Genomic DNA, 17326 nt, shown 5'->3' with positions numbered 1-17326 from the left:
CAACGCTGAACTTTTCATCCCCTGAAAATACTGTGTTCAAATGAAATCAGCCACTCTCTTCATGATCGGCTGCTATGTGTATGCAGAAGTACACACACGCGCGCGCAAACACACCAGAGGCTTTCACTTTGTTGTGCCTACTATAGCCTGACTGAAGATTTTATCACAAACATGTACACACACACAGAGTTGAGTAAATCTCAGCGTCACACTGGTTTTTGAAGCTTTGCGCATGGACAAATGTTTTAAATGTTAATGTGGTTTATTTCATCATCATCTGCGCTTGTGTGCAAGACAGACGCATTGTATCTTCTTTCATCCAGATTTCTGTTATCTCTTTTATCCTATCACAACATATGATTTTTTTTCCCCCCAGAACATCTCTCTAAAAAAAAAGATGTGACACACATCTTACTGTTTAACTTCATACAACAAAATTCTGTTGCCTGGTAATAAAAATATGTCGTCCCCCAAGCAGATGTTTTCATTCATTTTATACACGGAAATAAAAACTGATGATCCATAATGTTCCATGTATGACATTTGGTTTTCTTTGTGTTTCCAGACTGAGATGAAGATCAAAGTTCTGGAGGCCAAGCACCAGGAGGAGAAACTGAAGCTGCAGCAGAGACACGATGCAGATGTTGAGAAAGTAAGAAGCAAAACTGAAGTACAGAATACTTTTGTATGAAGGTGGCCATATTGATGTTACCAATTTCAGGATTTCTAATGATAGCTACTTGCTAACATACAGCTAAACTGTAGCATAACACTTCAGATCTCAATTAATTTGGCCATTTGTTGTTGGGAAATGACAGAAAGTTGGAAATCAAACTAGAAGTTGTTCATTCTTTAAAGGAAATTTTAATCAGAAGATAAAAGTCATCAATTGATTTTCATGCCTAAACAAACAAAACAAACAAAATAAACAAACTGTCTTTGTTTTCATGACTGAATAAACTGAATAAACAAGCTGACCTTAAAGGACATTGTTTATATGTGGCGGACCCTGCCACCTTTCCAGCTTCAAACAGTGTTCTGGGGACCTTATTTTCCTCAGAGAGCAGCTTGTTTATTCAGTTATGGAAAAAATAAATATTTCTGAGTTTGTATTATTACCTCATTAATATTGTAAATTTCAACTTTCTGAGTTCAAATTTCTTTTCCAAAACTACATAGAGCACCCTTAGTATCTATTATTCACTTTTGTCCATGGAATCGTCTCTTCCCATCTCTCTATAATCATAAATGCTTGTAAATGCCCAGTTAACCAGAAGATCTAGTCTTATTTTCATTCAAGTATCCTACCACCAATACTGTATGAAGCAGAGCCCAAGGTCCTGTGGTGCTATATTGTCTTTCGTGCAATTGAATTGGCCATAGTTGGACTGTGTCTTTGCAAACAATTTTCTTCTGGAGACTGCAAGGGAAGGGCGTAGTCTGACCATGGCTTAATCCCGTTCTGGACTTCTACTGCTTTTCTTTTTGTTGCGATTGGCATGAAATAATTACTCATTTGTCAGTCACTACATCTCATCAGGAAACCATGATTTCAAATGTGTTTAAAACCCAAACAGAGCTGGTAGTGGTAGAATATCCACTATATGACTGAAAAACATTTGCAGGATCCTCATAGTTTCAGTTTATAGTATGAGTAACACATGAAAAGAGTTTCAAAGATCTCGATAATTTCTTCTGGGGCAACTGGACGGGCAAGTCTGTCCGTGTTAGTGCTCATCAAAATACAGTTAACCTGCATTACAGTGCCCATCATTGACTCTTGATTCCATTTGGTGGCTAATGAAAAGGAAAGGAGCCTCTCCTCTCCTCTTCTCATCGCCCCGTCCTGCAAATAATCAGCTCTTCAAAGCTCTTTGTCTGCTGGTGAAACTAGCGGTAAAGCTGTTTCATTTCACACAAGGTGCCCATCAGTTAGGCTGCAGATCAAGCACCTGGGATCTGTCACGTCCTCAGTGCGACTTTTCCTTTGCTGCCACAGAAGCTTTTAATAAAAACAGAGAAAACACTCCAATTTTCTCTCCACTTTAAGATGCCCATTGCTTCTTTGTGTTTGACAAGAGACAGGATGACAGCTAGCTCTCTTTGACTCTCTTTAATTACATACAGATTGCAAGTTATGTCCGATTTAATTTCCTCAGAATTTTACCCAGTATTCCCTCTAATGGCTTCAAAGGGGGAGTGATTCGGGGGTGCACTCTGATGAGCCTTAAGGAAGGAAGGCAAGCTAGGTTTAGTTTTAATTAGTCTCCTCATGAATAATGTATAGGCTGCTGAAAGGCTACTGGTCATTGTCCCCCTGCTTGAAATGGAGAGGGTAATGAGAGAACAGGCCTGAGCGTTGTATGCTAATGGTTGTGGATCAGCACTGTGTGTACTTCTAAAATATTTAATAACCTGAGGTGAAGAAGCACAGCTTTATGTATTATTTTCCTTAACATGCTAACAGTAGACCACATTGTACACCAGAAAACAATACGTTGTCATTAATATCCATATTTTGTTTTAAATGCCGTTGGGATTAGATTACATTTGTGTTTTTGTTGTGAAATTTCCTCCCGTTTCTCTGTATGTACAGAAGGTATACTCATGCTCTAACTCAGGCTTTTGTAGGTGTGTTTTCACATCCAGTTCAGTTACTCCATTCACTAATAATTTTGGCTGAAGTCATGGATGGACAGGCTGGATCCCCCCCTGCATTAGGATGTCTTTTAAAAGCCTAAAATGGGCACCCTAAAAGCTCTCATTTCCCACTGTCTTGTGCACTCTCCCTGGACCTGACACTGTGTCACCGCCTCGCATGGCAGACCCTGAAAAAGACAACAATCTCTCTGGGCTGGTGAAATGGAAATAAAAATTGGGTATCCCTAAATGTTCTGTGAACTTTGCCCCAGCCGCCCCATCCTCCTTTCATCTCCCCCATCCCATTCGCACAGAGGATGACAGGCCTGCCAAATAAGCGCACTTGGATAGAACAAAATGCTAGAAAGAGGGAAAAGTCTTATGGGCTTTGGGACAGTTCTTGACGGAAAAATGAGCCCTTACTTTCTGCCATTTCAGCCAGATCATGATGGTATCATCTAGTCTGTTTTGTTCTTTCAGGTAATACCAATACCATTATCAATTATGCTTAAAAAAGCTTTAGATGATCATCTTAAGTAGATGATTTCATTGTGAGAGTAAGGTAATGTGATAACAGGAACCATCATATATATACAGTACACAAAAGCGTGCATTTTACCATTTTGTTACAAGAAACATTTGAAAATGTGCGGTACACACACCTGTAGATCATCTGCATAATGTACATGTATGTGTGGGTTATGCAGTTGAACCCAGACACCTTCCTCCTCCACATGTAGACTGCTCGACTGTCCTTTTATACTGGAGCCTCCAACTCTCCATAGCCTAATTTAACTAATTACTCACAGATGGCAGCAGCAAGCAGATGCAGTTACCTCAGCACACCTCAGCACAGGTGGCTCACTCAGATGCCATTTCACTCAGTTAGCCCATAGTCTCCATAGGATTGGATAGGCATGTGGAAGATGAATTCTTGTCAGGTCATACAGTGAATTATGTATACAAAATGTTCCACGTCGCTATAGATAACCAGAGCTAAAGATGAAAAATCTATTTTGGTTTTGTCAAATGATTGAGTATTAAGGGCTGTTTTGTTGCAGCCTAATGAGTATTTAGATTTCATTGTTTTTAGTTTTACTATTAGTGCCTTTTTTTTTAATAGATCCACACCTCAAATTAAAGATGCCCTGTGGAGTTTTCTTGTAAACAAATGAAATGTTTGCATTACTGTTTCTCACATTGTATCAGAAAGGCCATACAAATATGCCAAATCTATTTCTTTGTTTACATATTTAAACATTCGCAAACACAACTTGTCTTAAAAATTGTGATCTTGCATTGTTTACATTTGTGTTTACTTGCTGGCAGACTTCTTCCCTGCTTTTTTGACATTTTACCTCATTTCTTGGCGCATCACATCCACCTGTAGATCAGTTTTGGTTGTACAGTTCCCTTTTGTTTTTATTTGGTTCAAGATAGAACCTTTTAGAGTCCGACCAATTCTAGGATTTAAAAAATTGTGATATTTATACATCGACCGATGTACACACAGTTTTTTCAATGATCCCTTTAATTTGGTGATCACACACTTAAGAGTATGTGACAAAGGATGGGTATTTTACAGTTTTACAATAAGCTTTATTATCCAAATGATATCAGTGTACTGATTTTATCCCAAGCATCTTTTTCTGAATTATAATCTCTCAAAAAGGGTTAACCCTAACCCTCAAATATGGTTTCATATTGGCATATATTGGACAACATATAAGTCAGACCTATTGAAGTGGTGGCCTGTGGGCAGAAAGAGGCCCTTTAACAACCTCATACTGGCCCTTTGAACATGTTGTAAGTAGGCTAATTAGCCCATTCATTAGTTATGGCTGATGCAAAGTACAAAAATACTCTAATTTCACTAAAAAGTTTTAACCCAGGCTGTTTAAGCAGATCATTAAGAGAATCAAACTGACAACCTACTTCTAAGACTAAAATGGTGCGTTTTTCCCTCTACTTTTGTGTATATGGTTTTTAAATGTGAAAACTAATTATCAACAGAGAAAAAAAACAAAGAGGTCATTGTTTTAACACATTTGAATTTCAAGCTTTAAAGGACAAACATAGGGAATGTATTACTGATATCATTACAGATATCAATAACAGGCCAGTAGTAGCTTCATATTTGGCCTCTGTGACTAAGGAACCTGAACAAAAATCCTAAACTTTACATGAAAACGTGTCTATTGATAGCTTTTGGTTGATAACGGTGAAAGTAAAAAGCTTCACCTGAGACACTTTACCAAGGATCATCATGATGTATGCAAGACAGCCATTTTTTCAGTAGTAGAAAAAAAAAAGCTGAATATTCTCCAGCATGTGTTTAAAAACAACTCCGCTCTCCCTTCTTAGATTCTGGACCGCAAGAATGGTGAGATTGAAGAGATGAAGAGCATGTACCGGGCCAAGCAGAAGGAATCAGAGGAGATGATCCGTAGGCTGGAGAAGAAAGGTGAGAGGTCGCAGGATTGCAGGGTTAACTGGAAGGATGTTTATACGAGTGTCTCTGAACACTCAGCGTAAAAAGCCCAAAAAGATACAATTCCACAAGACTCTGCGCTGGTGTAGAGTGACGTTCTCCAGCTGTGCTGCTCGATCTAAAGTTTAATCACATAATGTGTGCCTTTTTCTACATGCTTCATTTCCTCTTGCCTGTTCCTCTCCCACTCATCTCTTCTCTTTCGTCCGTCTCTAAAAGCATTTCATGAGAAGCGCTACCAGCCATTTGATAGAAACAATATCTTTACTGACACTGATTTACTGACAGCCCATCATTGAGCATGAGTGTACGTCTATGTGTGTGTGTGTGTGTGTGTGTGTGTGTGTGTGTGTGTGCGTGTGCGTGTGCGTGTGCGTGTGCGTGTGTGTGTGTGTGTTCATCTGCACACATACCCCGAGGCAGGGCCTGACTGCTCCATGTGTGTTTGTGTGTGTGCTCTCCCACAGTTCAAAGTGTGCTGCGGGAATCCCAGGTCATCTGCGAGAGCAAAGAGAAGCAGATTGCCGAGCTGAAGAAGATGTCGGATCAGAGCGCCGACTCCCTGAAAAACGAGTGGGAGAAGAAGGTATCAGGAAGAGTTGAAGGGCTTGGATATTCTGCAGCCCAGCCCCCTTTAAGCAACCCCGAGCGTGAGGAAGAGCATTTGATAGCGTGAGACCAGCAAAGTTGGCTGCAAGCAGTCAGGCTCTGCTATAAAAATCTTTATTCTTTCATGCTGTGCTTAACTTAGTGTGGGTTTTTTTAGCGATGAAAAATGAATGCTCTCTGCCCTGGGTAAATTGTGTTTTCACTCCTGATAGCTCGAGCTAACAGGGCTGTTGGGGCTCAATGAGATCCTAATGAGATTTCCACTCATCTCTTCTGGGTCACTTAGCGCGAGATGAGCAATCTTGTGGAACAATTTATTTCGGATGTAATGATAAAAAAAAACTAGTTAGCCATATAAATAATGTTTATTCCCCTTGAATGAGCACGCCCGAGGAACCAGATTTTCTGAAATGAGAAAATTATAAAACGGTGACAAAAGAAATCAATCGTGGTATGCATGGAAATACAGGGAGATAGATGTGTGACTGATATGTTGTTATTCTGTGCTCCTCCAGCTGCATGCTGCTGTGACAGAGATGGAGCAGGAGAAGTTTGAATTGCAGAAGAAACACACTGAGAACATCCAGGAGCTGCTGGAGGACACCAACATCAGGCTGGCCAAGATGGAGGCCGAGTATGATACTCGGTCACAGGCAACTGTGAGTACAGGAACAACCATTGGTGTGTGTGTGTGTTTGGGATTTAGTTAATGATCAAGCTGAAAAGGAAACTTTGGTTTTGTCTGCACATGAATTATTAACAGCCATTGTATTGTGGCTGACTCCAAACGGCATAAAGCTTTTCATAACTTTACCCAGACCTCATGTAACACCATTTAACTTGGTATACTCATGTTTATTCCACCTGCCTATGATCATCACTTTATACCAATGGGATTGAGCATGCGTGCAGCTTTAGACCAAGCATTCGCTTGCTGCTGTTGAGGAGATTCGTGTTAAACAGCAGCAGGAGATTCAAGTGTTCAGACACTTCATGTGGGCAGATTATGCTCCATATCCAACACCAGACTTTCACTGGAACAAACAGGATTTTGGGTGACAAGATGGGTGTATTTTTGCATAAAACTCCTGCCTTGTTTAGCTCTAAGGTAAGCAAATACATCTGTCATACCTCTAGACATGTGACTCAAATCACTTGGTCCAGGACTCGGGTCAATTCCAAGTCATTTCTTCTCGGGCAAGTCAAGTCAAGTCACTCACTCACCCCAGGTTGATGATTTAAATGTGTATTAAAACTATTCATATGCAGCTAAATAAATGTAAACAAACAAAAACAAATAATTTTATGAAAGATTATTTACTTCTTAATTTCTTAAACAAAAAATATTATCTCCCCATCACTTCTAAACAGTGAAATACTGACAGCCAGAGTAAAAAAAGCTAAAAAAGCTAATGCTGCAGCAAGACTACATGACGTTCAAAGTCGTCAGATCGCTGTGACCTTTACACTGCACAACTTTCTGCCTTGTAATCGAGGCCTTGCATTCTATATGACTGATCAGCAACAAGAAGTCACACACTACAAGACCTCAAACGGAAAAGAAGAGGAGTGTCTGCTCTCATTGGCTGTAGCTTGTTCCTTGCTCGCTGACCCGTCTGCAAATCTCCTAGATATTTAGGCTGCGAGATATCCAGTGGGTGTCGGCAACACGCCGGTGAGCTGTCCCCGAGCTCCTAGATTGCATCTGTAAACAGTTCACACATGGGAGCGTTTTTGCCAATTATGCCTCTGATCTGGGGCTTTTCGTCAGCGATATCCAAAAACAAAAGCAAGATCAGGGCTAAAATCCTGCATTGTGAACTTGGTATAAGCTGAAAACATAAAATTAACACAGACAAATCTTTAAAGGTGCAATCTGTAAGAATTCACCTCCTGTCAAAATTTAGACTGTACAAAAAAGGGGCAGCATATTGCCAGAATAGCTGGTTACTGATGCTAATTGTAGCTAGCAAGTTCAATTAGCGATGCAGCTAACGGCCTGGACTGGGTGATTGTTGATGATGCTCAAGCGCTAGCGCAGGAGCTTTGGACAGACAAGAGGAGAAGGTTTTCAAGCCTGGGACGTGTTTTAAACCCAAATTCTTACATATTGCACTTTTTAACTTCCAGGCCAAGTCTCAAGTCATTTATTTTTCTATTGAGTCAAGTTGCGAGTTGTCAAAACAGTAACTCCAGTCAACTCGAGTCCAAGTCACAATGGCTCGAGTTCACATCTCTAAATACCTCTAATTATAAAACAGTGACCGAGGCCATGCCATGGCTCAAATGAAGGGCGATGTCCTGTAACCTCGGGGCGACAAAGGTCTTTGATCGAAGCTTGTGTTAAATCTCATGCATGACAGCGGTCATGCTCTGAGATAAGCATGCACACGTGTACATGCACCTCCCGAAGCAACAGTTTCTTTCATGGCATATGAAAGGACTCTGCTTGTAAGTGGGATCGTGCGCATTTCATTAGCGGGGAACATCAACACCAGAGGCCAGGCAAATGCACCGCTTCATAAATAGTATTGTTATCAGTATCAGCATTCATGGGCTGTCATACATACACACATATTGCCTCTGGCCTTAATCTGTCAACAGGCCCACATTTAAGAGGCATCAAACACTGGACAGTGCGTGGCCGGTGGTAAGGCCCCTCTTTTAATAATTAAGAACAGACACGGCCTCAGAGAATGAAAAGAGCCCTCTGTGACTGTAAATTAGCTGCTCTCCTGCTGTGAGTTTGGGCTGACCCACTCACACACAGACACACACACACTGACACACACGTTGGATGTTCAATGTGGACTTTATCTCATGTGAGTTTTTAAACCGCCCAGTGTGCCGTGGTTAGTGTCTCTGAGCTTAATCCTGCAGAATCAATGTTGTCTTGTCTTGTTTTATTGTGAAAAGGTCACTTTTTCAACTTTTAAGATACCAGTCAGAACTGAGTTTATTCAATATGCAGACATTTTATGCCTGTGGAATATTCAGCTCTCCTCCTTTGACCCACTAGCTAGGAGCTTCAGTAGCTTTGAGCATGTGGTTTGTTTAGTAAGTGATACTATATGCTGTTTCATGCCACTGCTACTCCTCTGCTTACTACAGTATGAGGGGGAGATGTAAGTGCTTAATGAAAGTTCAAACTCAGGACACGATGTGAAAAGTTCGCTCAGTTCACATGAAAAGCATGCAAGCCAAGACAAAGTCAGAGTGATGATTCATGTTCATTCAAATACAGCGCACTGGATCTGGTTTAATAACAGTGAAATGAAGAATGTTCATCTGCCCATCGCTACCTGGTTGGGTTTCTATCCAACGCACATCAAAGATCTCACCAGGGGCTTACAGATATGTCAGATGTTGTTATTTTTGGACGTTATCTATGCACAGGGCAGAGCAGATAGAGTGACTGAGTAGGTGTTTGAAAATAAAGACAAGCCGGTATCTGCCGAGGTATTGCGCCAGCCAAACTCTTGACTGTAGTCCATGCACGTCCATATTCAAAGGACTGATAATAGAGATATGATTAATGTTGTCTTGTACTCAGAGATTAACTCACATCATCTTCTTGCTTGTTGCTAGTATTTTGTTATCTTTTATTTCTAGGAGTGTGTCCACATATCTATGAAATTAGTCCTTTTTTACTTTGTTTTTGCCTGAACACTTCATTTCACCCACCAGCAACCCCCAGAGGTCATGTGTCCGTGCCTCAATAGGTCTAAGCCAAGTACGATCCACATCGGGGTCTCCATGGGTTGGACTTTTCATGTAACTGTTCCACGCAGAATGTTGCTTTGTAACAAGATGATCAATGTTATTCGCTTTACCTGTCAGTGGTTTGGTAATGATTTGTTTGGTATAACTGTGTTGTGTAGTACGAGCAACCTTACAAAAACCACATCTGTGCACCCTCAGTAATAGTTATAGTAAAACAAGGGTAAAAAAAACCTGCAGGAGTATTTGTCTGACACCTGTTCCACAAGTCCACAGTTTACTCTGTCTCCCTTTCTTATGTCTTCTGTCAGACTTTCTCCTCCACTTGCAGTGTGTCCGCCAGCACTAAAGTTTGAAACACAACATGCATGCATACACACAGTCTGACAAGCCTCAGGAGATGAGTGATGCAGGCTGTCTTCCAGTTTCTGGCTTTAAACATTGAAAGATCATCCATCACTCTGTATGACTTTTTTTAAAATGACAAATTACACGTTATTTTTCCCATCTTCAAAGACTTTATCGCTTTTGAATCTCTGACGGGGAGAGAAACTCATAATGTAGCTTATGTAGTCTGCACTTCACACCTTGTAATTCTCCTTCTAAAACACCTAATTAGGGGACGTAATTTTCTCCCCGTCTGAGTATGTCCAGGTGTGCCCAGTCCAGCCTCAGCTTTGAGAGGTGCTTCTTCTCATCTCCTGCCAGAGAGCTAAGTGTCAGCACGCGTCCCAGCACAACACAGACCCCTTGTTCCCTTTCTTAGCACCCTACACTGCTAACACAAAGACAAAAATCTCTCTCACCAGGCTCGCCAGGCGCTGCTCTCGTACTCTTTTTCAAACACGCCGCTCCCTCCTCTGCCATCATTCCACCTCCTGTCATCGCCAGCCTCTGTCATCGTCTAGATGGACTAGCACGCTCCATCTTTAATCAACGCCCCTTCATCGCCTTTATCAGCCTGCCCGCACTGCATTCCACGCTGTCACAACCACACACACACACAGAACGACAAACATGCACATGACCGTATGGGGAGGGGGGACGTTTCTTTTCATCAAATGGGTGCCGGAAGAAGCTGTCTGCATCAGCTGGACTTTGATCATTGTCTTTATAGAAAATGCGAATCCCTGACGTTTTCCACTGAAATAACTCAACGATGTACACGAGGGCTGGAGGGATAATTTCAGCCTCAGCACATGTGAGTTAAGTTAAAGGTGCACAGTGGAGTTTTCCTGTTCATTAAAAGTTTCTAAATCTACTTCATCATGTAGAACACAATAGATTTTGTTGTTTGTGATATCAATAATGATTCATGGGAATGATCATTTTCATATCACAATTTTCATTTTCACTTAAAATCACCATGATGTGACATTTTCTAAAGGCTGTACCAAACAAATATGTATATGTACAAACACCTTGCTGATCAAAACATTGGTCAGCAGCGCAAAATGTGGTCAGAAACTGCACCTTTTTAAGCAGTTAAGGCTCCAATGGTCCTGTTACAGTTATTAATTGTTGTCTTGTGTTAGTTGAAACATGTCTGTCTCAACAGTGTGTTCACATTTGGAGGCAGGTTATGAATATACAGCTATTTAGATAAGAATACCAAGGTTTGAAACATGAGTATTGACCCTGTATTGCCTGTGTTGCCATGTGTTGATCCAATTGTCAGAGCTGGGGCAACAAGGTGAAACAGTGGCTGGAGGTTTTATAGCTCTAGAAATGTTTCAAAGGCACAGAAGTCAACTTCAGAAAAAGCTGCAGTTGAGCTTTTGTAGACTGGATGAACAATACAGAAATATTTTCAACTTGATAAGATCTTTCCCTGTGCAGCATCCTTAGGCTTTTCTGCTGGTTTGACCTTTGCTACAGTTTGTATAGCTGAGATGTTTTTGTTTTTGATTACTCACACATCTTCAGAGAATACCAGCGCAAAACAGTCTATTTCAAGTCCAGCCTTCGCTTTAGACTTGATCATAAGTACAAAGAATAATGTCAGCAGGAAATATCTATAACTTAAAAGCATTTAGGGTTTAAATTAGATATTTAACAAAATCATTTTAAAATTTGTATATTATAGAATCGGGATCACGTCAGAGAAGTGGTGAGCTACATTGTTAGCCACATTCTTCAATATTAGGATTCTGATTTCTGTGTCTGACCTCACCGTGGGAGCACACGGTCCTCTGACCTATGACATCTCTCTCAGGCTGGTGCCCTTTAGTGGTTCAAGCTGTTTGGTTTAGTGGTGTCTGTGTATGCTTGCGGTTCAGGAGCGAACAGCGCGCGAGCTGGAGATGCGGGTGAAACAGCTGTCGGTGGAGGTGGAGAAGGGCAACGCCGTGCGTCAGAAGGTGACACAGGAGAAGGCCCAGTTGGAGATCCACATTGCATCCATCAGCGCCGAACTGCAGGAGGCCAACAGACGGTGTGTGTAAAATCAGAAGCAAGGGAGAAATGTGAAAGGAGTGTGGAAAGAGGGATATTCTTCCCAGCTTATTCTTTACTTGCTTGAGGTCTTAAGGAATCAGCAAATAGCTTAACTGTAATTGTTTGAAAAGGAACAGGTCAGCGTATGTATTAACCTCCCTGTCATGCTCTAAACTGTCCACAGAAATATGATTCTGCAGAAGGAGAAGGATCAGCAGCGTGAGCAGCACGAGCAGACTGTGCAGAAGCTCCAGGCCAAACATGAGGCTGACATGAGCCACTTACATCAGGAACACGCACTGTCTGCTGCTAAGGTCCACATAAGACATGGCTCTGGCTACCAGCCTGCTAAATTTATTTTTTGATTAATGCAAAATCCCAAACTGTATTTTTCCCCCAATTTCCTCCTTGTTTTTCTCCTCCAGGCCTCTGAGGTGATGGAGGACTTTGAGAAAACTGTAGCTCAGTTTAGGCAGCAGCTCCTGGACAGTGAACATCGAAGACACCAAGAAGTCAGGGTATGATTTGGGTGGTGGGCTGTCACTGTATGAATGCCAGCTATGGAAATGCTTCAAGGTACAATGGTCTTGTCCTTGTGTGATGTGTCCAAGTATCATTTCTGCTTCCTTTCAGGATCAAGGGATAACGTTTCAGCAGGAAAAAGATGAACTGCAGATCAACTGTGAGAAAAAGGTAGCGTGTGTACTTATTGCTCTTTTATGAAAACTGATCCACCAATCTCCATAGCTTCTGTCGTTGCATTAAAAAGCCCTGGACAAAGTTATTCCGGTCAAGTGGAGATCAAAGCCCAGAGTCACGTATTCCTTTTGGTTCCCCTTACTTTCCGATTTTATGTCTGGTCTCGTAAAATCAGAGCTGTGATTAACAGGTAGATGTAGGGCTGCACGGAGAAGAAAGAGGGGGATTTATAGTTTAGCATAAGCATTATTGTGCAAAGAAAGTTGAGATTGAAAAATATAAGCAAATCAGAATTAACTTGTGGAGTCACTCGGCAAAAGAGGATATTCAAAAGGGAATTTTTTCCGTCAGTGTGCCGGGGTGTACACTTAATTGCCCCTTCACTCTGGTCTTTACTTTTGAGAGACCCTCTTCAAAGCCACAGAGCAGCCGTAAACCATAAAGTGAGGAGACCATTGTTAATGATCTGAGCCGGACCAGACCAGTGCAGGCCAGACTGCTCAGGTGAAAATCTGATTTTAAAGACCTGCTGCACCTGGGTCATCTTCAAAGTGCCACAGTTATAATATGAGTGCTGGTGGCAGGCTGGCATTGACGGGGCCCCTCTGGCTGATACACCTGCAAGAACTTAGCAGGCCTCTGTGCACTTTATTCAGGGTCAGGGAGAATTTAAATTAAGCCTCTCTCTAAAAGAAAAGGAGTTGGGTTTTGATGTCTTTGTCTTTTCTTCACACAGTCTGATTTTTATTCTGTCCTTGTTATCCACCTGTATCGTTTTTTTTCCTTTCCTCCCTCTGCAAGGTGACATGAGATGAAAACAATGAAAGAAAGTCATTCATTTTCCATTTTGTTTCCCTGGCAAAGATTCCTTTTTACACTCCTCAGGAGTGGTAAATGAAACACATGAAAGAGGCCAGGGTACGGTATCTGGACATAAGAAAGGGCCCATATGGCTGCCATAGATCCAGAGTGAGAGGCCCTCTGTGCAGGCTGATAGGCTCAGATGGTACTTTTGATGGGGTGATAGAGAAAAGCGTCGAGACCAGATGCACAAGGTCACAGGCAGGAGAGTTTTGTTGAGTGATGTTTGATGGTGTCTGTTGTTGCACTCACTTACACCTCTCTCTCTCTCTCTCTCTCTCTCTACCTCTCTCTCTCCCCCAGGTTTTGGCCATCCACAGCGAGGCAGAGAAAGAGCGAACAGAGGCCAAGAGGAAGATAGCCAAACTAGAAGATGCACTCAGGTACAATGACAAAGACCAAAATAAAAGTGTTATTTGTTGTGTCGAGTATTACAGTGAAAGTTTTAGAAAATGAACATCAAAGTTGAATATGAATTGGCACACATCATTAGTATAAAAAATGCTGCCATTTAGAACACTGCTTCAAGCTGTATTTATAAAACTGTAGGTCTAACGCTAAGGTTTTACATTTATTAAAGCAGCTACAAGGAACTTTATTATTTTGTTGATTCTGGCAGCCCCTGTGGACAAAAGCATACAAATAAACATTAAATAATAAATAATACTGTTTTTCAGCGATAAACAGATTTTCACAAGATGCATGACAATGAGGTTTCTGTTTGTGGTCATGTAAGATTGATAACTGGAACACAATGATGAAACAAAGTAGACTTTCTAGTGGCATTATTACACTTAGGTTAGCCTACAGGTAATAGATTTGGTTGCTCTGTAATAGTTATTTCAATGAGAAAGCTCAATTTATCAACATCCCCGTGTAATGTTATGATTTGGCGGGGAATCTGACCCAATGACAGGCAGTAAGAAGGACTATACAAATGGCCAATCTTCTTGCTGTAGTACATTTAACATTGGGTAAGACCTCATTGATATTCTCTTTGCTGTGGCTAAACCTCACAGATGCAGTAAACAGCTGATTATTGCTTTGTGAATCCACCACTCAAGTTCATATAGCCCTTGTCTGAATGCAAATAGCTCCACTCATTTACACACTACTGTTTATTTTATCAGTTAGGTTAAAATTTAGCAATGAACCCTACAGATACAATAACATGGAATATGTGTGTGAAAACAAAACCCGGTCATAATCTCAGAATATCATCAAAACTCAAACGCGGTGATATTGCCTGGGGTTATTTGACAGGTTATGGACACATTTCTTGCTTTATTAGTGTTTGTACTGACATTGCCCCCTTTGGTCATGACATTTCCAACAGCTAGTGGAGCATTTATCCCACAATTATTAGTATCACACATTTGAGCCTTGACTTTGTGGTTTCAAACTTTATTAGAGAGTTGTTTATGTCTCCAGACTTGAGTCTTTGATCATACCAACAGTGTGTATGAATTCTGATTTAAGGTGGAGTTTGGCTTTAACAAGCCAACCCTTGCACAATCTCTTTGATCTTTTTTTATAACTGTGAGGAGTACGGTTAGAGTTGAGAGCCTGGAAACTGTGATGAGAAGTCGTTTCAGATCTTCACGTGTGATAGGCATTTGTGTTGTCTTGAAGAAAACTTAATCCTACTGTCGAGATCGAACAGTCTACACTAATAAACTGATGACAATATGGGGAAATGCCATGTGACTGTAGATGTAAGACGTCATAAAAAAGAGTCAGTTGTTACGTATGCATGTTATGCATTAAAATATGTTAATGTTACACTAATTTCTATTTTGTATGAGCAGTTGTGGAAAGGACTAACATGTAACATGAAAGGGATCAGTCAGAGTGATGAACCCTCACTGAAAATGTCATTATTTTTTTTATACTCATGAACCAAATTTTGCAAAAAAGCTCAGATAAACCTGCCTTTTACTACCTCTCCATCACCAAACTGCTAACAGACACATTCACTGTAACGACTTTATAAGGTGATAATATGTCCGAAATGATAATTTTATGAGAATTTAATTAGTTATTATTTGAAAAAAGCATAAGTGTAGCTGATGCTAGTGTCGACGGATCAGTTTTATTTAGTTTCCCAGTAAGACATTCTGTCGAGCCAGTATGCAAAATATCAGGGACCTGAAAATGGCAGACTGCAGCCATTAATAATTAATGTTTACCAGCCGCGACAGCGTTGGCTGGTAATGTTTTCAGTTTGTGAGTCTGTGTATGTGTGTGTCATCATGGCAAAATGTGGTCCTGGAAACACTGTTTGTAGTGTGAACCAGCACAGAAACTGTTTCGGGTATTTTGACAGGTGTTTATATGTTTGTCTATCTGTAGACAATTTCTTGTCAGCGGGATAGAGTCACAACCGTCCAAGATGAAACTGAGTAGTCATGGGTCGGAACGTTATCATGTTAAAGGGGAGTCATGGCTGATGTCATCCTATACACAGTCAAAGTAATGTTTCAATGATAATTCTGTTAATTTTGAACCTGTCTTTTGCACTTCCTATAGTCAATAACTTTAATTGGCAGAGTGCTACTTTTGTGAAACGATTACTCTTTATCTCCCTTTGTGACTTCCTACTCTTACCCTTTAGCTCTGTCACTCCCTCCAGAGCTACGCACGCTGCTGACATCTTAGACTTCAACAGCCAACCAACCAGTCAGCCAGTCAGTACATTCCACTTGGTAATTAATCCCATACTGGACCACATTACTTTGTCACAAGCAGATTACGCTTTCCCTGACGGATCTATAATGTGTTCCGCACAATTATACGCAACGCCCATTCAACAACCTCAGCTCCAGCTCCAGCCCAAAGGCCAGTCGCAGTGCCATCACCCCCTTTGAGACGCGTTCAACTGTTTGTCACAATATGAGAGCATCCCAGAGGCAGTGGATTAGATAGAATGGTTGAGCGTGGCTGCATTTGCTTTTTTTTTTTTTTTTTCTTGGGTCCTCATCAATGGCTCAAGGCACTTTGTGTCTTCGCCAAACACTTTTTAAATGGCCTCTAAAAACATGGATACATTTTCCCCGTGATTCAGAAATTGTATTAACCTGTAGGACGTGGTAATTATTACAGTTCCTTTGTGTTTCCGTCTTTGAAACAACATGAAAACAAGTTTTTGCAGTTTGGTGGCGTTTAGTATTCAGCATAAAGATCGCAAAGGGACATTGACGGTTGTGCCTGCTTATTGTTTCGTGCTTGTCATTGTCAGCCCGGCAACAGAGGACAAGCTTAAACGCAGCAGACAGATCCGTTTGTGCATAAATTATCCTTGTTGTTAGTATCAGTAACGAGCCAGTCATTCCCTCGTTTAGTGTTAAACACTGAGAAACGGCAAGTGGCCCATCGGGCTCTTAGCTAATTAAGTACTCAGGCGCTGCACACACATGCGCACACACACGCACGTACGCACACACTAAGCAGTCTGGTGTCTGTTACCTGCCTGCTGTCGTGGCAACACTGAGGGCCTTTAAAGGCGATCCAGGAGAACTTCAAAGTCAAAGCAAGACCGCACGCAGGGGTGTGTGCGTGTGTGTGTGTGTGTGTGTGTGAAGATGGGAGGATGGATGATGAAATTAAACAAGTAGAACTGCTCAACATGCCATCCATGTGCCAGATCCTGCGTGGTATGTGCGCTGTGTTATGATGTGTATTTTCTGTTTGTTGACCTCCACAATCTATATTTTAGATATATGAAGACATCAACACAGAGCTACAGTCTCTATGTTCTGATATTTTATTTCTTCTCTGTATAAGTAAGACATCAACTGATGATGACTGTGCTGGCAGTTTGGATTATCGTTGTTCATATGTAGCATATATAGCTGATGTCTTTCCACGCTT

At 41.2% G+C, this 17326-nt stretch overlaps 1 protein-coding gene across 3 annotated transcripts in view; it reads left to right on the top strand.

The window, feature by feature from the left end:
- Positions 1-17326, top strand: part of cep112 (centrosomal protein 112) — a 107832-nt gene that overhangs the window by 19683 nt on the left and 70823 nt on the right. For all 3 annotated transcript variants that reach the window (XM_073494576.1, XM_073494573.1, XM_073494575.1), the window contains 9 exons: positions 566-652; positions 5005-5104; positions 5599-5717; positions 6256-6399; positions 11740-11894; positions 12081-12210; positions 12322-12414; positions 12530-12589; positions 13760-13839. In XM_073494576.1, the coding sequence (XP_073350677.1) occupies positions 566-652; positions 5005-5104; positions 5599-5717; positions 6256-6399; positions 11740-11894; positions 12081-12210; positions 12322-12414; positions 12530-12589; positions 13760-13839 (968 nt within the window). The remainder of the gene's footprint in view (positions 1-565; positions 653-5004; positions 5105-5598; positions 5718-6255; positions 6400-11739; positions 11895-12080; positions 12211-12321; positions 12415-12529; positions 12590-13759; positions 13840-17326) is intronic.

Source organism: Pagrus major, chromosome 23 (genome assembly GCF_040436345.1).
Source record: "Pagrus major chromosome 23, Pma_NU_1.0".
NCBI lineage: Eukaryota > Metazoa > Chordata > Actinopteri > Spariformes > Sparidae > Pagrus > Pagrus major.
This window is presented reverse-complemented; position numbering and strand designations above follow the sequence as displayed.